Here is a 19243-nt window from a genome sequence, read left to right as displayed (position 1 = left end):
AGCAGAAGCAGACAGGCAGCATGGACTCAGATGACTTCAGGGCTCTGCTTATCTCCACAGGATACAGCCTGGTATGCAGCCTCTGCCTCCCCTGCCTCTGCTCCTCCTCTTCCCCCAGCCCCCTCCCTGCCTCCTGAGCTTCCATATCTTCCTGGGGACACTCCTCCACCCTCGAGTGCAGCGCGGCCTTGCTTGCCGCCGCCTCCTCTGCTCTGCTGCACTCGAGGGGCTGGGGTCCTTCCAGTCAACACCCAATCCCCTCCTTCCTACAAGTATCCAGGGAACAGTCTTCCAACTCTTTCCCCCTCTCTGTTTCTTGCTCTCTTCCCCACCCTTCCAGAGCTGGCACAGAGGACCCAACTCCCTGCTTCCCCAGATTCAAGGGGAGGAGGCTGAGGGGCGAACTCCCAAGGCCTGGCTCTGTCTGGCCAGGCTGTGCCTGACAGGCTGCTGACACAGCCTTCCTGCCTTGAGTTCTCCCAACGCCGCACTAAGTGCTGTGTCCCACCCTGCCCCTCCCTACAGGGCGATGTTGAGTTCAACCGCATCATGAGCGTGGTCGACCCCAACCACAGTGGTCTCGTCACCTTCCAAGCCTTCATTGACTTCATGTCCAGGGAGACCACAGACACAGACACAGCTGATCAGGTCATCGCATCCTTCAAGGTCCTGGCAGGGGACAAGGTGAGCAGGACCTACAGAAGCACTGGGGCCAGTGGTCAAACCTCAGCTGGCACTGGGGACGAGGTCAGGGGCCCATGGCAGGGTGGCTCAGCGTCCGGTCCTGTGCCCTAGAATTTCATCACTGCTGAGGAGCTGCGGAGAGAGCTGCCCCCTGACCAGGCCGAGTACTGCATCGCCCGCATGGCGCCCTACCAGGGCCCCGATGCCGCTCCTGGTGCCCTCGACTACAAGTCCTTCTCCACAGCCCTCTACGGGGAGAGCGACCTGTGAGGCCCTCAGCCACCCTGACCGGAGGAGCCCTGCCCCGCCCCGCCTCTGTATCTATGCAAAGAGCTCTTTGTGGTCCTTCTAGGGGGTTAGGCAGGGGGCCTAGGCAGGCCTCTCTCAGGCTTGTAGGGGAGGGAGGCCTAGAGATGAGTGCTTCTGGTCTGCTAAATATATATGATGCCTTGTGGGTTTAGCCTATATGGAGAGGACAGTGGACCCCTGAGCCCTGTCTGTGCTCCAGAGATTCCTTTCCAATCCCAGGTCTGTCCCTCCTTTGCCCCTGAGGCCCCTCAAGGGCCTCTCACATCCAGGCCAAAGCCCCATGTGCCTTGTCCAGGAACCACCTGCCCTGCGAAGTCCAGCAGAGGGCGCCCAGCTCCCCTGGACCAGACTCCAGTGGCTCCTCCCCCTCCCTTGCCCCTTGTGTGGGCACCAGGAGCAGAGGACCTGCCATCACCTCTCTGCCTCAAGAGTGGCCGGGCACTCGGCCCCAGCCCTGGTGGCCTCGCTTCACCTGGGCTCTGGGTCTCAGATTTTTCTAAGGACCAAAACCAACAAAAACAAAGAATGGAACAGAAACAACAACAACAAAAAAAAAAAAAAACTTTAAAAAAATTTAAAAACCTATACAAAAACTATAAAAAAAAATTAAAACCTTCCAGAGAATTACTATTTACTTTATTAACTTACGGATTTATTATATAAATATATATCCATCTAGCTGCGTATCTCTGCCACCTCTCACTCTCGTAATGAAGACATAGCTGATTCGATGCCCTCCCCGGCCCCTCCCCGAGCCTGTCCTTGCTTCGGCGGGCAGGGGTCTCTGGGGACTCCTGAAGTGGAGGTGGGCTGCTGGCCTGCCTGCCTGGTAGTTGATGGGTTTCTCTTCCTTCCCCCCCCCCCCCCCGAGTTTATTCTGATTGATTTTTATTTTCTTGGTTTCTGGATAAACCACCCTCTGGGGATGGGAGAATAAAACATGTAATATTTTTAAGAAGGAATCTAGCGTTATCTTCTCCCTTCGGTCCTGTTCACGCCCAGAGAGCTGCAGGGCCTGCCAGCCCTGTGCCTGTGTGTGTGGTCCTCTCTGGGGGGGCTGACGTGTGCACAGGCTTCAAGAGGAAGGAGGGGGCAGTTCCGGTGGTGGTGGCTGTGATCCCAGCACTGGAGAGGCTACACAGCCAGAAGAGAGGCACCATTGCCGCCACCTGGGCAGTGGGAATTGGGCCCAGGCGGGCGCTTGCTCGTCCTCCTTCAGCTTCCACCGCTGGTGCCAGGCAGGGTGACCAGGCCTGGAGCAGGGCGGCCTCCCTCCCTCGGCTCCTGACCTATGAGAAGGTAGCCACCTCCGACCACTAAAGAGAAGGAAGATAGCCTGAGACAGAGTCCTCCGGACGGTGCTCGACCTGCGCCACCCCTCGGGCCGGCTCACCTGTTTGTGGGTCAGGCAGACGACCCCCTCGCCACCTTCCAGGTGTTGGCTGCAGTGGCCTGTGCGTGGGAGGGCAGAGTGAGTAGGCAGCGCCAGCCCCGAGGTACACCCCGCCACAAGTAGCACTCACGGAAAATGCAGGTGAGCTGGGCTGCACAGGACACGAAGTGCTCAAAGTCCACGCGGAGCCAGCTGTCCCGGTAGCGGCTGGTGAGGGACTGGGTCAGCTGATTGTTGAGGTGGAAGCCTAGGAGGAGGCCGCGAGGGTTTTATTTTGGTTTTGATTGGGGGAGGGTGTGTGTAGTGTGTCCACATGTTTGGGCACTGTGCGTGTGGAAGCGGCTTCCTCAGTCACCCTCCACCCTGCTGTTGAGGCAGGGTCTCGCCAAAATCCAAAGCTCAAGCCAGTCTGTCTTAGCCGGCCAGCTTCCTCCGGAGGCCACCTGTCTGCTGCCTAGTGCCGGGATACAGGTGGGCCACAGTGTCCGCCTGGCCTTCACACGGTGCTGGGGCCCTTGTACTGTGTTTGGGGGAAGCTGGTTCACGTAGCCAAGGGTGGTCAGCAGCCTCCACCTTCCAGCTGTTGGGATTTTAGCCTGTGGCTTATGTGGTATAGCGCCTCCAAGCATGCTGGAGTGGTAGGGATGGAACCCAGGCCCTTACATATGCTGAGCAAGCGCTCTCTCCTGTACCTCACCCCCCAGCCCCTCACTGGGCATTCCAGGCAGGCTCTCCCACCCTAGGCAGGATCATCCCCAGCCCTTGCGCAATTTTGCAGCACTGAGCTGCTCGGGCTGCAGTCTTGCTTCTGCCTCTCAAGGTGCCCACTTTGCGGTTGCTCCTGCAGAGGTTGAAGGACCATCTCCCGGCCCGGCACCAGAAAACACTGCTGAGTGGCCCCTCTTCTGACACCTAAGGTCTAGACAACTGCTGTAGAATCGCAATGGGGTTCCTAGAGCCCCCGAGGCCTGAGGGCTTGCCCCTCCCAGCTTCCACACGGCTCCGTTGGCACTGCACCTTTGTGGACGCGGTCGACAAGCTCCAAGTACCAGCCCACACACCACCACCATGCCAGAGCTAGGTGGCCCAGGCAGGTGACTGTCCCTCTGACGTTCCCCTACCCTTGAACAGTGGGATATGCTGGCCCCGGGGCTGAAGGGAAACCTGTCCAGATGAGGTAAAAGGACCAAGAGCCCTCGGCGAACCTGTTAAAATTGCCGAGAACTCCCAAGGAGACATTCTCAGGTTCCTTCTGTCCAGAACAACCTCTGGCATGTGCCAAGCACTCTGGGGCATGGAATGAGTACGTGGGCAGGTGGATGGATGGGGGGTGAGCTCCCAACCTCCCCTCTGCTTTGGGTTCAGCACCCCAGTCTCCAGCCTTCTACTTTGAGGCCTTGGGATGGCCTCTTACTTGTTCCCGGTCTCTTGCCGCTTTCCGGATCTCACACTTTTAGTCTCTCATTCTCCCACTGGTCAACTGTTCAGCCCGTAACCCCCTGGCTCCCTCTACGCAGTGGTCACAGGTGAGCCCAGCTGGGCACATGGACCCAACTCATCTTCTAGAATCTTTCAGTAATCCCACCAAGAGGCCCTCGCACACATACCCCGAGGCGTAGGGCCTTGGGTGGGATTTCCTTCCTCTTCTAGAATGCACTAGCCTCAGTGGTTCAGGGGGCTTTGGGGTGTCTTGGGGGGGGTGTGTTACATGGCTTTGGAAAATGAATGTGCTCTTGCACCAGGGGCTGTCCGGTGGCTCCACAGGCTCTTTGCCACCCTACCCTTTAGCCATGTCACAGACAGGAGCAGGCAAGAGGGGTTTATGCTCAGAGCCACCACAGAGGAAAGCTCGTGCTGCACCTTGTGGGCAGCCCCAGTGAGGGATGGCCATGGGCGGGGGTGGGTGCCGGGGCCCCAGCCACACCTGCTGCGTTCAGTGCCAGCCTCAGCTCGCACGAGTTCATGGTCCCAGAGGTGTCTTCGTCGAACTTGTCAAATGTGGCCTGAAGGGTGGAGAGGCAGGCGGGAGTCAGTGTCACATTTCCAGGGTTCCACGGCCTTGAAGTAGCCAGGAGAGGTCACACAACTCAGGCCCCGAGCTCCCCTGGCTTTGCGCCTGTTTATCTGTGACAAACAGTCAAGCTCCCAGGGTCTTGGGAACAAGTTCGAATCCACCTACCCACAAAGGCTTAGGGAGGGCTCAATAGCTGGGGCCCATTTCACTCCCAAGTTGGCAGTGCCCCCTTGGTGCCACACAGGATGTCAGTGAATAGAAGGAGGCAGCTGCTGCTAACCCTCACCTACTTGCCATGCCAGGACCTGTTCCCAGATGCCAACACCCACCTACCTGCCACAGCAGGAGATGGCCCCACAGTTCCTGGAAGTGGTGTAAGGTCAGGCTTCGCCCACGCTGCGGGGATATCTGGTTACAGTCAACGTGCCCTAGAAGACAAGGGGAGCCCCCCAGCAGCCCGGCCCCTCCTCCCCCACACTGCCTCACGTACCCCAAAACACCGCACAAGCTGCTCGCAGGTCCTGAGCCCAATTTCTCCAGGGTTCCTGGTGTTGGCCCTAGCTACAAAAGAGAAGTCCAGAGCCCCAGACTTGTAGGCCAACATGGCAGAAATTTGCAGAGTAACTCCCTGCAGACAACGTTCTATAGAAATGTGCAGAGTTCCTGCCTGACAAAACCAACAGCTGGGGGCCTGTGAGTGGCCATGGTCCTCGTCAGCACGTAGGGAGCCCCTGTCTCCATCACACAGAGTCCCTAGCGGGGTGGTGCTCCAGTTACAGGGACCCCCGCCCCCACCCGCACTCACCAGGCTCCAGAGCAATGCTTATTAAGGTCTGCAGCTGAAGAGCATCGAGTTCCTCCTCCTAATCAGGAGAGAACAGAACCACCGTGAGGCCGTGAGGCCGTGAGGCGGCAGGCTGAGACATCCAGTCAGCAGTGCTGAGGAGATGTCAGTGGCGGCCTTCTCTGGTTTGGCTGGAGGAGGCAGGTCCGTCCCTGGAGGTCAGGGCGGCGGTGGGAGCCGCACTGTGGGAGGCCACGGTGTGGCAAGTGAGGGAGGAAGCACTTGGGGAAGACGCTTGCGTCTGGCAGGGGATGTGAACCTCAGAGAAGGCAGGGGCAGGGGGAGCAAAGGAATGGGAGCAGAGACACCTCTCCCCAGCCCGGGGGCTCGGGCGGGGCAGCCAGAAGGCAGCTGGAGGGTACATGGCTGTTCCTGGACACTCTGGTCCACGGTGTGTGTGTGTTTGTTTGTTTGTTTGTTTGTTTGGGTTGGCTTTTTGTTTGTTAAGACACCTAGGGAGAGAGCACCATTTGGCCCGGTGCCCCCCAGTCCCCGACCCTCCTCACCTCTCCAGCCAGCTCCATAAACAGCTGTGCGAGCTCCAGCTGCAGGGGCTTGTAGGGGATCTGTGGGGTGGAGGGGTTCAGCTCCTTCCCAAAGCCCTGTCCGCCCGCCCCGTCCCGTCCCCGCCCGCGGCGGCGCGCACCTGGAGGGCGTCCAGGTCGGCGCTGATCACGTCATCTATCTCCCTGCAAATTCAGGGCGGGCGGGGGGTCAGCAGAGAAGAGTGGGTGGAGTCACAGGGCGGTGGGTTGGGGGGGGGATCTCGAGTGGGCGTGGCCGGGTGCAGGGGCGGGGCTTTGCGCCGGGGCGGGGCCTATGACGGGACTGAGGCCCGCGGCCGGGTGGGGGGGCCCTGGCCTGGGGGGCGGGTCCCGGCTCACACTGCGGTGTGGCTGCGCTCCGAGAAGATGCGCAGCGTGAAGTCGGCCTCGTCGCCCACGCGGGAGGCGCTGGGTACCACCAGGTAGTGGCCGGGCGGCAGGCGGCAGCGGCGGCTCACGTCGCGGCGGGCGCAGAAAACCGAGCGGTCGGCGCGCAGCAGTCCCGGCAAGAGCGCGCGGCTGCGCGGGGAGTCCCAGAGGCCCAGCAGCTGCGGGCGGGGCGCCGTGACCACCACACACGCCCCCGCCCCACGCTCTGGCCCCACCACACACACAGACACACACAGCACACACAGACACCATACACCACACACACACCATACACACACACACACACACACACACACCCGGGCTGCCCGGCCAGGCCCTCCCGTGTCCCGGGCCTTCCTCAGCAGCTCAGCCGAGCCCCAGGGTGGGTCTAGGGCCGCATCTGAAACCCACCTCCTCAGGAATCTGCGGAAAGGAAAAGCCAGGGCAGCGAGGATGAGGGAACGTGCAGGCCCTCCACGCCCTCGTGCCCCTTCTTTCTGAACTTGTAATACTTCCCCACTCTAACCTCTGACCCCTTCCCCAACCCCTTCCTTCCCACCAGTGCCCTCATCCCCTCTGGTCCCCTCCTGCCCTCTGACCCCCAGCCCTCTTCTGTCCCTGTACCTGAACCCCTCTCTCCAGTTCTCTCTGCAGTGGCGCTCCCGTCTGAACCCTCGGTGCCCTGCTGCCCGTAACAGTGCCCTCGTGACCCGCTGCCCCTCCTGCCCTCACCTGGAACACGTGGAAGCCCACCGTGAGGTAAGTGAGGCCCTTGGCCCTCAGACACCTGCGGTTGCGCTGGATGAGCGACAGGAGGACGGTGCACTTGGGGACCCGGCCTCCCCGCGCTGGGCCCCGCGCCCCTGCTGCTCCCCAGCCTCCCCAGGGCCCCTCTTCGTCATCTTCATCCTCTTCCTCATCAGGCTCCAGCAGCGTCAGCCGGAACTGGGGGTTGGTCCAGAAGTTTTCTGGGGGAAAGGAAGGAAGAGAGGGAGCTCCCAGCCACCACGGGCCCGCCCCAGCTTGCTTGCAGGGGTCCCCGGGGCCTCACCAGCGCTGGGCTGGCTCCCTCCGGAGTTGAAGCCTCGCACCCAGCGGCCCTGGAACGTGTGGATGTACCAGCCGCCGCCAGCAGGGCTGGGACCCAACACCTCCGGGCTCAGTGAGCAGATCTGGACTGTGTTGAAGTGCGTGAGGAAGTCCTGAAGCTCCATCCTGGACAGCACAAACGTGAGAGGTGCCCGCCACCCCAGAGCCCAGCCTGAGGGACCCCAGAGGTGGCCCCCACTACAAAGCCCCGGGTTCCTAAATACCACCCAATAACCTCCGATTTCCAGAAACCCCAAATCCTCCAGGCCTTGCCAAGGTCTCCAAGCCCTCACAGATAGCCCATGGCTGGGAAGATTCACAAACTTCTCTCAATGTCTCAAATTAACTTTAGAAAATCCTCGTGGAGGGCTGGGAAGATGGCCAAGCCAATAAAAGCTACTGATGTACAAGCCTGACAACCTGAGTTCGATCCCAGTATCCCACTGTGGAAGGAGAGAACAGACTCTCCCAGCACTGACGCCCTCACCAGCGAGGGATGCCCCGCTCACAGACACATAGAGAAATACAAAACTAGGGAAACAGCTTGAAGTTATATGTACGTAAAGCCTCGAACGTCACCAAGCCTCCCCAGATCATAAATATGATTCTGTTCCCCAAATCCCTGTCTCTGAATTCCTTTAGATTCCCTTATGCCTGCAAGTCCAGTGCTGGGGAGGCTGAGGCAGAAAGATTGCCACGAGTGTGAGGCTAGCCTGGTCTACGTGGTGAGTTTTAGGCTGACCTAACCTCGATGTCCTCGCTCTGAAAACCACGCCCTTAGTGGTTCCTGCTGCTTCTGCCCTGACTTTGCAGAATAGATTCAGACTCCTAAATCACAGCTGACAGGGACCGTTTCTCTGCATCTGGCCCTGTCGCACGCCCTCCCACAGAAGAACTCACCAGAACTCGCCATCCTCCTTTTTGACAAGCAAGGCGTCTCGCCACTCGGCGGGGAGCATGTCCCAGCGTGGGCAGCTGAAGAGAGCAACGTGAGCTGTAGGGATGTGGGGGCCAAACCCCCACCCACCCCAAGCCCATCCCACCTGTCACTCCAGGGCCCCGACCACTCCACACGGCCCCACGGGTTCCTCAGCCGCAGCAGCCGCACCTTGGTGAAGCCCAGGGACATCTAAAGACAATGGCATCTGTGAGGGAGGTGTGTGGGCATCACAGAGGATGGTGTGTGGCATCAAGAGGGGTGTTAGCCTCGTCCAGCACTGGGAGGGCCTCACCTTGTGCGTGCCCGTGACGGAGTAAGCATGTCCCTTCACCAGCCCTTCGTCCGTGCGGATCTCACCCTGATCGCTCTGAAAGAGGACGAGACTGTGAGGCTGAGATGGAAGCAGCTCTGCCTAGCCTTCCTCCCCACCCCAGCCTCAGGCTTCCAACCCAGGAGCTATCCAAGCAGCATGAAATGCCAGGGGGCTCAGAGACGGTGTCCACGCTGAAGAGTGAGTGACAGAATTGAGAGGGGAGAAGCCGGGACGCTGTGTCTCAGGACTGGGGGTCCCAGCTACACAGAGAGCCGGGCCAGGAAGTTCAAGGCCAGCGCGGGTAACTTAGACCCCGCCTCAAAACAAAACAAGGGGCTGGCGGGGTGTGGCTCATGTGGGGAGCACACAGGCCCAGGATCTGCCATGGGGGATCGGGGGGACAACAGCGGAGGGTGAGAACACTGGGCGCCACCCCCCCATCCCTGACTGTGCCGGTCTAGCAGGGGTCCACGTGGGCGCTTGGCTCTTACCAGGGCAGTGGCACCCACAAGGGACTCCTTGGCCAGCGCATGGCGAAGGGCGGCAAAGAGGCCGGGGGTGTTTCTTCTCAGGTAGAGGACCTCACCTACACCTCCCGTGAAGTCCACGAAAGCCTCGTTCATGTGGCCTCCACGCATCACCTCGTAGGAGCCGTGGAGCCTGTGGAACAGGCGGAGGTGGGTCTGGGGGCTCTGTCAGGGGAGGGGTCCCCAGGACCTATCCCCAGTTGTGTGTGTGTGTGAGATTATTTCTTTCCACGGGTGTCCACGGAGGCGGCAGGTCCCTGGTGCTAAAGTTAGACACCGTCCTGACTGGGACTCAAACGCGGGTCTTCCAAATGAGCAAGCTAGTGCCCTCAGCACTGAGCCATCTCTCCAGACCTCCCCGGCTCCCCACGCCCACACCTTGTTTCTGAGACAGGGTCTCATTCTGCAGCCTTGGCTGGCCAGGAAGTCGCTCTGTAGACTTGTTTGCCTCAGAGTCACAGAAATGCACCTGCCTCTGCTGTCAGAGTGACGGAAATAAGAGCTGCTCTCCGCAGGCTCAGCTGACTGGGGTTCGGTTTGGTTTGGTAGACGTGGTATCACTATGCGTCCCAATCTGTCCTCACACTTGCCATCCTCCTGCCGTGGTGTATTCAGTGTTTCTGGGGTTATAGGTGCAGGCTACCGCACCCGGCTCTGTCCCTGAGCTGTTCAGATGGGGTGGGGGCTGGGACGCATGCCAGGCCCGTGACCTCTGGGGTCGGTGAAGCCGTGTGGCCTGGAAGGAGCTGTACCCGATTCTCAACCCTTCCCGAACCCTCCAGGCTCTGGGAGGCCGTGAAGGCAACGCCTGTGGGGACTTGTCAGGCCTCCCAAAGCCTGAGATGACTCAGTGGACCAGGAGAGACGCATGAGGTTAAAGGTCCTTCAGGGAATAAGATTGGGCAAATCCAGGGCCTGATAGGTGGGCGGGATTTCGGGATCCTGGGGAAATATGGCCATCAGCGGGGTTCTGGGAACGTTTGTGGAAAATGTCAAAAGAGGGAGGCCTTCAAGATTTGAAGATTCTGCTGGGTGGTGATGCACATCTTTAATCCCAGCACCTTGAAGGCGGAGGCAGGCAGATCTGTCTATGAGTTCGAGGCTAGCCTGGTCTACAGAGCAAGTTCCAGGATACCAGGTCTACACAGAGAAACCCTGTATGGGTGGGGGGGAATTTGACAATTCACAGGCTGAGAGTATTATGCCTCAATGGTAAAGCCCCTGCCTAGAATCCCCTAGTGGAGTGTGGATCATGGGTTCCGTCTCCAGGACACAGACTCCCTAAATTTAGTCAGGAGTTGTGGTGCATGCCTAAAATCCATGTACACAAGACTCCAACAAAGGAAGATTATGAGTTCGAGGCCAGTCTGGGCTATATAAGAGACAGTAAGTAAATAAGTAAGGGCTGGGGATGTAGTTCAGTTGGTGGAGGCTTTACCTAGCATGCGTGAAACCCTGGGTTCGATCCCCAGCACCTCATTAAACCTGGTATGGTGGCACACACCTGTAACCCCAGCATTCCTGAGGTAGAGGCAAGAGCATTAGTTCAAGGCCCCCCTGGGCTACGTAGCCAGGTCCAGGGCAAGCTGAGCTGTATCGGATCCTTTCTCAATAAAATATGAAATAAAACAAAAAATGAAGGGGCGTGTCCGGGGTCCGCAGCTGGGAGGGGATCCGTCCTTACTTGGCATAGGCCTTTTCCAGTAGAGGAGCCCAGAATTCGTTCCTTTGTTCGGAGCGCACGAACATCAGCTTCCCGTCACGCACAGGGAGTTTGTCATCCACCACCACATCCACCCAGCGGCCAAACTGCCAGAGCTAGCGACAGACAGGGCAGGAGTGGGCTCAGCTTCCGGCCCCTGCCCGAGTCCTGTGTCCAACCCCCCATTCTGCTCACCGCTTCGCAAGCTGTGGCGTCCCTCCCCTGCCCCGCTCCGGGGGAAACTGCGGCTCGGAGAGAGGAACTGGGCTCTACCTGGAAATGGAAGACGCCCGCGTAGCCATCTTGGAAACCTTGTCCAGGGGGGACCACTCGGTACAAGAGTCTGGGGTACAGTGTAAGGGAGGCGGCGGCGGCGAGAAGCCAGCAGTTTCCTGCGAAGACAGAGACTCGGGTTAGGCGAGGGGGACCAGGGACCGGCAAACTGAAGAAGACAGGAGTGATGGGCCAGGAGATGGGGTCATCCGAGTCATCCAGGTCTGGGGGTTCAAGATGGCCCCGGATGGGGGGGGGGCTCACCCAAGCTTCCCTGGCACACGTCTGTTCTGCTCATGTCTTCACAGATGAACTGCGGCTCAGCACAAAACTCCTGGAAAACCAGGGTTCCAGTGAAGCTAAGAAGGAAACGCTTGGAGCAGTGGGGAGTCAGAGGCCCAGGTCCCTGAGCCCAGCGTCCCGGGTAATGAGGGCCTCCAACCCTGGGAAGGCTTATGGGTGGGAGCTTCACCCTCCTGGATCCCCTGAACCCCACAGGTGAGCCTGCTCCGATCCCCCCATTCCCATTTCCTCAGAGCTAGGGTTTCAGACTTGAGCCTGCCGCTCGCACACCCAAAGGTCCATATTCTGACCCTGATCCCTCAGACTCTGGCCCTTGTCTCTCAGACCCACGAGTCCAGGCCTTGGCCTTCCTCTCTCAGTCTGAGGCCTTGGCCCTGGCCTTCCTCCCTCAGACCCAGGAGTCCAGGCCCTGGCCTTCCTCCCTCAGACCAAGGCCTTAGCCTTCCTCTCTCAGTCCCAGGCCTTGGCCCTCCTCCCTCAGATCCAGGAGTCCAGGCCTTGGCGTCTCCTCCCTCACACTCGAGGATCGGGAATTTAGGCCGCACCTCTCCTCCCTCAGACCCAGGTTCCAGCCCAGCCCTGCTTTACATGAGGTCGCTTCCATTCCACCCCTTTGGCCTTCTCTGAATCGGGTCCCAGCTTGTCATAGCCGAGGGCAGCAGGACCAGCAGGAAAACAAGGGTCACGAAACAGGATCCCGGAATCCAGGCAAGCCGCTCGGATGGCTTCGTAGCTCTGGCCTTTAAAGAGCTGTGGGCCCCCAGCTCCAGCCCCGGCCTCGCCGTCCACCAGCTGGATGGTAACCTTCCTGCCACTGCCGCCCTCCATCCGCACACTCTGGACTCCCAGAGAGACCCAAGCCCTTTAACCTCCTGAGTCACGGGGGAGGAGGGGCCTCTGCTCCATTTGTGCCCCGCTGGGGGTCTTTAGGCAGCCAGGAGCATGCTCTCTTGTTAATGTTAATTGATGGTTTGGGGTGCTGGGAGCAGGGACGCCTTCTTCAGTGGTTTTCCTCCCTGGGGCGTGGGGCCTTCAGTTGTGGCCAGTTTAGCAGCTTAATGACCCAGCAGCAGCTCCACAGGGAGGTAGGCAGGCCTAGAAGGACCGGCTGTGGCTATGGCGGTGCCAGGAAGGAGGTCAGTGTGGGCGTGTGCTTCTGCCTGCTTGTTCCCTGTTGGCACCTGTTGGCACACCGCAGCCCCACCCCAGCCTCACTGTCGCTGTGTTTTTGGGGGGATGGTGCTGAGGGTTGAATCTCTCTGCATTGCTGAGTCTTTAGCCCACTGTTCGCTTCTTATTTTGGGGCATGGTCTCACTGAGTTTCCCAGGCTGGCCTCAGATGCCCAGTTCTGCCTCAGGACACCAGGAGATAGATTCCCAGGTGTTGAATTTCTTATTTTGTTAGGATTTTTGGTGTTTTGTTTAGTTTTTTTGAGACAGGGTTTCTCTGTGTAGCCCTGGCTGTCCTGGACTCACTCTGTAGATCAGGCTGGCCTTGAACTCATAGAGATCCACCTGCCTTTGCCTCCCCAGTGCTGGGATTAAAGGTGAGCACCACCACTGCCTGACAGGCTGTTTTTAGACAGAGTCTTATGTAACCTGCTATGCTGGGGAAGGAACCCAGAGCCTTGTATGGAAGAAAAGGTGTTTTTGGATTTTTTTGTTTGTTTTGTGTCAACGCTCTCTGCATCTGTGTCTTTGTTTATGCTTGTTTGGGATTTTTAAAGAGGGAATGTGGGGTTTGTTGCTTTTTTTTTAGACAAGGTTTCACTATGTAGGTCAGGCTGGCCTTGAACTCACAGAGGTCGGCCTGCCTGGAAACACCCAGCTTCTGCATCTGATTTTGTCTCCTGCCTCTGGTCCTGTCTGTCTGTGTCATCTTGCTGTGTCATCATGTAGCCTATGGATATCCTCAGCCACTCTCACTGGGACCCGGCTTTTCTCCTGGCTCTGTCTGCTAGCTGTCAGCCAGGTGGACACAGGTCACCCAGGCAGAGCTGATTACAGCAAAGAGGCTCTGCCCTGTGCTGTGGATGTGGGCTCTGTGCCCAAGATGCTGGGGCTCCTCTCCAAGTTGAGAAAGGTCTGTAGAGGAGGAGGAGAAAGAGGGAGAGGAGAAGGAGGAGGAGGACGAGGAGGAGGGAGAAAAGGAGGAGGAGGGAGAAAAGGAGGAGGAGGAGTCTTGGCAAGGCACATACTCGCTTTTCAGCTCCCCCGGCCCTAGAGGAGCCTAGCCACCTTAGCTTGTCACTCAAGCTTTCAGCCTCCTTCCGTCCAACCCGGCACCATGGCCAACAGCAGGGGCTGGGTGAGGCAGGAGGATCAGAAGTTCAAGGGCACCCTTAGCTACATTGCAAATTCCAGGCTAGCCTGGACTACAAGAGACCCCTTAACAAAACAAACAAAATCCCACAGATTTCTTTCTCTTCCTGTGGCGTTGCCAGGATCACACAAAGCCTCCACACGACAGGTCACTGGTTCAAATCTCAGGCCTGCCCCTTACAACTGTGCGTCTGAAGCCGAGCGTGATGCTTGACACCTGTGCTTCCTGCGCTGAGGAGGAAGAGGCCGGAAGAACCTTGAAAGATCCCCGAGGGTATCTTCTGTCTGAGAGACCCCCTCCCAAGGAACAAGGAGGCCATTCGGATGTAAACAGCAAGAGGCTTTGATACACGGGTACCCGGGGCGAAAGTCACTCGAAAGGACTTTGCGCGCCCCCTAGATAGGAAGCTGGGGTTTTTATAGGGTTTTAGAGCAGAAGCACTGGTACAGAAGCGAGAAGCATGGTTACAGGGGGCTGATTGGTACATTTACATGAGACCATGATTTGCGTCAAAGTTTGGCAGGGGCACCAAGATTCCAGGAACTGGGTGGTCAAGGGGGTTAGGATGACCCCTTGACGTGGCCAGCCACCTGTTATTTTATTTTTCTCTATCTTAACTGAAACAGTCTCACAGATATCCATGAGGGTGATTAACACAAACTGTTTTTAGTATGACTGGGGCAGCCTGACCACAGATATCCCAAGTGGGTGACACAGCTAGGATTTCTCAGTAATTTTCCAGTTTCTCATCTGGCCTTCAGAGTTTTACAAAACAGTGGTGTCCCACAAAATGGCGTTAGCTATGTTTAACTTAGTGTGAGGCTGGGGTCTTTCAACCTGAATTCCAAGCCAGCCTAGGCCAAACGGTGGGACCAAGGACTGTGTGCCTTGGGCTCACTCGAATAAACTCTGTGGGCCTCAGTTTCTTCAGATATCGGTGGTTTGCCTTTCTCCCTCCCCTCCTGCCCCTGATTTCTTTTTGTTCTTGCCGGGGCTTCCTCAGTGCTGGCCACGCTGCGCTCTGCGCTACCCCCGGAAGCCTGTCGTCCTTAGATCCCAGCACCTAACGTGTTTTTCTGCCATCGGTACCCTAAGCGTGTTCAGGAATGAACCTGTAGCTTATTCTCTAGCCACGTGCCTCTCCTAGGGGCAGTGCCCTCCACTGGACAGGGCCACAGGGCCACAGGGCCCTGGCTTCTGACTCAGCGCAGCAGCCACTGGCCACGCCCAACCACACCCCCAATGCAGTTCTTTCCAGGGAATCCTTCCTTGATGCTAGTTGGTCAGCACAACTGCTGAACGCCGGGCGACTTCAGAGGATGAGAGCAGCGTACAAGCCCAGCCAAATGATGGGGAGACGTGAGTCCCCCAAGTGGCAGCCTCTGCTGCAGGTGTCCGGGCGTGCTGGGTGGGAGCAGCGGCATTTGTTAGGTTTGTCCTCTGTTGTTCAGACAGTCTTACTTGGCCTAGAACTCACCGTGTAGACCGAATGGCCTCCAACTCAGAGTGCTGTCTGTGTCTGTGCCCTGTGTGCTGGGGTTAAAGGTGTTCGCCACCACCTCCAGCTGTACCGAGAACTTTCCTCAGGAGGAATTACCCAGTTGGGAAGCTGTGCCAGCCACTTCCTGCTCCTGGCAGCTGTCAGTACCTACCAGATAGAGCTGATGTTTGCCTGTGACTAATTGGGTTTAATTCACAGCGTTAAGCCTAGCTCTCAGCTGGCAGAGTTCCCGCCCAGTGTGTATGAAGCCCTGGGTTCCATGCCAGCAGCGCAGAACAAACTGGGCTCTGTGGTGCACCCCTGGGGTTCCAGGGGCTCGGCAGGGTCAATGTTGGTTCCATGTGAGGTTGCCGCATGGCTTTGGAAATGAAGCCTGAACGGAGGTGAGCAGAGTTGAGGCCGGTAGCCCCAGATGACACAGGCAGGCACAGACACAGCCAGGAGACCTGTTCTGTGAGCTGATGTGGTCGCGCTCTGAACACCTTTGGTACGAGGTTCGTTTAAGGTCATCTCGATTGTGTCCTTGAAAAGCATGCTTTGACCGCCCTAGAGACTTAATGAGCCGCTGTACACAAAGGTACGCCCATTTCCGAACTGCTGGCCCATGAAGGCTGGTGTTTCTGCCAGCTGAATAGCGGTCACAAACGCCCTCTTAGCTTTTTAAAGATTGGTAGGTCGGGGGTCTGGAGACACGGCGCAGTGGTTACAAAACTTTCTGCTCTTCCAGGAGACCTAGCTTTGGTTCCTAGCACCCCCATGGCAGCTCACAACCGCCCGTAGCTCCATCGGGGGGCCTGACACTGTCAAGCCCTTTAGCACTTGATGCAAACACATGCAAGCAGGCAAAACACCAGGTTCATAAAGTTAAAAAAAATACTATTTTAAAAAAATGTTGGCTGTATGACTTAGTGACGTGTACCTTTAATCTCAGAGCAGGGGAGGTAGAGGCAGGTGGATCTCTGAGTCTGAGGCCACCCTGGTCTACATAGCGAGTTCCATGCCGATCAGGACTACACAGTGAGACCTTGTCTCAAAAAAAATGTGTAAGAGAGAGACAGAGACAGGGGGAGACAGAGGACAGAGAGAGACACACATACAGAGAGAGAAGTAAAGAGCGTGTAAGGGTCCTGCTTTACCAAGCATCACTGTGTTCCCTGAGATAGGGTCTCTCCCTGACCTTGGAGCTAGGCTGGCAACGAGCCCACGTGACGCCACCCACCTCCGTCCCTTCTGCACTGAAGTTTTAGCTATCCGCTCGGTATCACACCCAGATCTGTATGAGGAATCAAGGAATCAAGGAATCAAGGGCCAAACCCCAAGAAGACAGAAGGACGTGTGCTACCCCCCCGCTTCTTCCTTCCTTCCTTCCTTCCTTCCTTCCTTCCTTCCTTCCTTCCTTCCTTCCTTCCTTCCTTCCTTTCCACAGAGGCTCATGGCGCACAGTCTGGCTATGAACTTGCAAACCAGCCTCAAATTCTCACCGTAACCCAGGTTGACCCTGAATTCCAGCTTGGATTACAGGTATGTTCAGCCTTGCCTGGCCTTTTAGCTTCTTATAAAAATAGGACGCTGAGCGATGGCCATCAGTCACTGCTCTTCTAGAAGACCTCAGCTTGAATCCCAGCGACGACACCCGGAGGCCCTCAACCACACATAACCCCAGGGCTTCTAAATCCCTCTCCTGGCTTCCTCAGCTCTCCACATACGCTCACACAGAAGCACACATGCACAAAACTGTTTTAAAATGCATGAAATCTGTGTGTGTTGGTGGACTGCTTTAGTCCAGAACTCAGGAAGCAGTAGTTAGGTGGATCTCAGTGAGTTTGAGGCCAGCCAATGTAACAGTGTAACAGGCCCCAGACATTAGCACAACTGACTCCATGATGGAAGTGCCATTCAGTTTGTAAAAAACTCAGCACATAGACAGCACCGCATGACAAAAATGAAAGCAAAGACCTAATTCTCAAAGTCTGTGGTTCTGGGAAAATTTCTAAAGGTGCTGACCTTGCTTTTTGTCTTCTGTGGTGTCACGCTGGCTGACTGTTCCTGTTAACTGAAATATGTCAACCCAGTATATGGTATTTGTGCTTAAAAGCTCCTCCTGAGCAAGGCTGGGTGCTACATTGGGATCCTGAGTACGCAGGGTAGTCCCTGGGCGGCTAATAATGACTCTCTATTGGCTTAAAGCCAGGCCCAGATAGCCTTCTCCGGTGGAAACCCCACATTACTTCTCAAGGCAACACTGGGCCCCAGACAGCAGACCCTGAGACACCAGGGCTCTCAGAGCCCCTCGGAGCAAGGAAGGGTGAGGTCTGTTCCAGGTCCTCAGGGCCTTGACCGAGCACTACCCAGCTCTTCAGAGGGCTCTGACACCTCCACCCAGAAGGAACCAGATTAGCAGGTCACCGGGTCCATGCTCCAGAGCTAAGTCTGGTTTCGGCACCTTCTGTTAGACGCGTGGGAGAGGTCGGTCTCAGTCCGTCAGTCTGGTCAGGTGTGTGAAGGCATGGTGGCCACCACCAGCTGTTTCTGCCCTGTCTCTGTGTCTTTCCGTGCGTTTCTATCAGTTTTGTTTCCCTCGCTGATCAGTGGCCCTCTCTAGCGTGAGACTTTCCCCCACCGGCTTAAGACCTGCGCGTCCTCCTGTTGGGGATCCGTATCCTTTTGACTCTGCCAGGTCACCCAGAAAAACCCAACGCCCTGTGGAACTCTGGGAAAACTGGCTTCACCGTGGTCCACCCTGCTGGGGGAAGATAAAAATACTTGCTGACTTTCAGAGATGCCTTTTCCTGGTGGGTAGTCGTGTCTCCTACCTGGACCGAAACTGCTCAAATAGTAGCTAGAAAGCTCCTCCAGGATCTGCTCCCCTGAACAGGCCTCCCCCAGCAATGGGGTCCAACAATGACCCGCCTTTCCATAGCCAAAACCTCTCAAGTAATAGCTAAAGCTTTAGACACAGATTAAAAATTTCATTGTATTTATAGACCTATGAGATTATGTGGGGACACTTCCCACTGCCTGCCAGGCTCAGAGAGCAGCGGTTGGCAGAACTCTAACCATTCCTTTCCCGGCCCTCGTCCTCCACACAGGCTGCCCACTGGACTGTCAGAGTCACAGCTGACCTCGGAGCCCACCACCAGTTTCCCCTTGTTCAAGCCCAGTGAGGCCATCCAGGTCAAGCAGATAAATTAGGTCTGGGGGTGCTGAAACCGACCTGGCGGTTGTCTCCACTCCTGTGCCCGTGAAGGTAGTTGGCACGGAACCACCACACCCAGGTCGGGAGAGCAGAAGCCACAGGAGCTGCTGCCAAATGGAAGGTCTCCAATGGACCCACTGGAAGTCATTTCATTGGACCCTGGGCCTTCCTCTCCCTGCCCGTCTAGCTTCTCCTGAGCCTTGTGTTTTGTGCACTGGTTATGAATACAGGGTCGTGGTCCAGCCCCAACCCTCAGGCCTGGACTGAAGAAGACAGACACACGGGAGGTTTTGGCTAACGTGACCACAGAGCAGCAGCCCACATTCCATCCTGACCTTTGCTCACTGACGGCCACTCTAAGTATCTGCTTGTGTAAAGAAAAAGCAAGATATGGGAATCTGTTTTTGAGACAGAAGTACAGAGTTTACAGTTCTAAGCATGTGCTTCGCTGGGCCCCTTGGTCGCCATAAACAAGGGAGTTCCCACTGCAAAACCTGGGGTTGTAAAACTGAAACGGAACTGAAAAACATTCCTTTTAAACGAGTCCGGTCTTGGGAAAACAGGAAAAACCTGGGGAATCAGACTCTAGGCCACAGGAAGGGCCCCCGGGGATAGAGTTAATCATTCCCAGAAAATCAGCCAGGATCCCTGGTCCCACTTAGACCCCAGCCCCATGCTGCAGAGGGATAGGAGCTACCCAGACCATCAGCCTATTTACGGACAGAACTCTCGGTGACTGGGGACAGCCGGAATTAATGTTAGAGGACTTACAGGGAACTGAACCTTTTACCTAGGTACTTCCCTAATCCTCCTGCCTGTTACCCTGCCTTATGGGTTAGTTCCTCTGAACCCAGATCCTTCTGGATTTTTCTTCCTTCCTTCCTTCCTTCCTCCCTCCCTCCCTCCCTCCCTCCCTCC

General features: G+C 57.1%; 2 protein-coding genes and 1 long non-coding RNA gene across 8 annotated transcripts in view; 2 read left to right on the top strand and 1 right to left on the bottom strand.

Annotated features, from left to right (window-relative positions):
• The window catches only part of Actn4 (actinin alpha 4), a 66298-nt gene extending 64343 nt beyond the window's left edge, over positions 1 to 1955 (top strand). For 2 of the 4 annotated variants that reach the window (XM_055594768.1, XM_055594767.1), the window contains 3 exons: positions 6 to 71; positions 526 to 684; positions 796 to 1955. In XM_055594768.1, the coding sequence (XP_055450743.1) occupies positions 6 to 71; positions 526 to 684; positions 796 to 954 (384 nt within the window). In that variant the 3' untranslated portion in view covers positions 955 to 1955. The remainder of the gene's footprint in view (positions 1 to 5; positions 72 to 525; positions 685 to 795) is intronic. The other 2 variants (XM_055594766.1, XM_055594765.1) reach the window with 1 other exon arrangement.
• Positions 1956 to 2208: 253 nt separating this feature from the next.
• Capn12 (calpain 12) lies at positions 2209 to 12662 on the bottom strand. Its single transcript, XM_055594820.1, has 21 exons — positions 11894 to 12662; positions 11267 to 11336; positions 11003 to 11121; positions 10712 to 10845; positions 8992 to 9160; positions 8480 to 8554; positions 8291 to 8376; positions 8148 to 8222; positions 7210 to 7373; positions 6891 to 7126; positions 6570 to 6581; positions 6129 to 6337; positions 5891 to 5933; positions 5751 to 5810; positions 5206 to 5263; positions 4891 to 4961; positions 4734 to 4796; positions 4311 to 4389; positions 2517 to 2633; positions 2387 to 2445; positions 2209 to 2309 (listed from the first exon to the last, which is right to left on the bottom strand). The coding sequence occupies exons 1-21, from the start codon at positions 12131 to 12133 to the stop codon at positions 2283 to 2285; spliced, it is 2166 nt and encodes a 721-aa protein (XP_055450795.1). The 5' UTR covers positions 12134 to 12662; the 3' UTR covers positions 2209 to 2282.
• LOC129667269 (uncharacterized) lies at positions 7333 to 12129 on the top strand. 3 transcript variants are annotated; one of them, XR_008718712.1, is made up of 8 exons: positions 7333 to 7395; positions 7600 to 7803; positions 7890 to 7972; positions 8138 to 8403; positions 8522 to 8698; positions 9073 to 9177; positions 11311 to 11426; positions 11865 to 12129. It is a non-coding gene; the product is annotated as an uncharacterized LOC129667269 (long non-coding RNA). The 3 variants fall into 3 exon arrangements; XR_008718711.1 differs by having other exon boundaries at positions 8061 to 8403; XR_008718710.1 differs by having other exon boundaries at positions 7890 to 8403.
• Positions 12663 to 19243: the final 6581 nt, after the last annotated feature.

The sequence above is a fragment of the Psammomys obesus genome, unplaced genomic scaffold (assembly GCF_907164565.1).
Source record: "Psammomys obesus unplaced genomic scaffold, mPsaObe1.curated_primary_1811, whole genome shotgun sequence".
In the NCBI taxonomy this organism is placed as follows: domain Eukaryota; kingdom Metazoa; phylum Chordata; class Mammalia; order Rodentia; family Muridae; genus Psammomys; species Psammomys obesus.
This window is presented reverse-complemented; position numbering and strand designations above follow the sequence as displayed.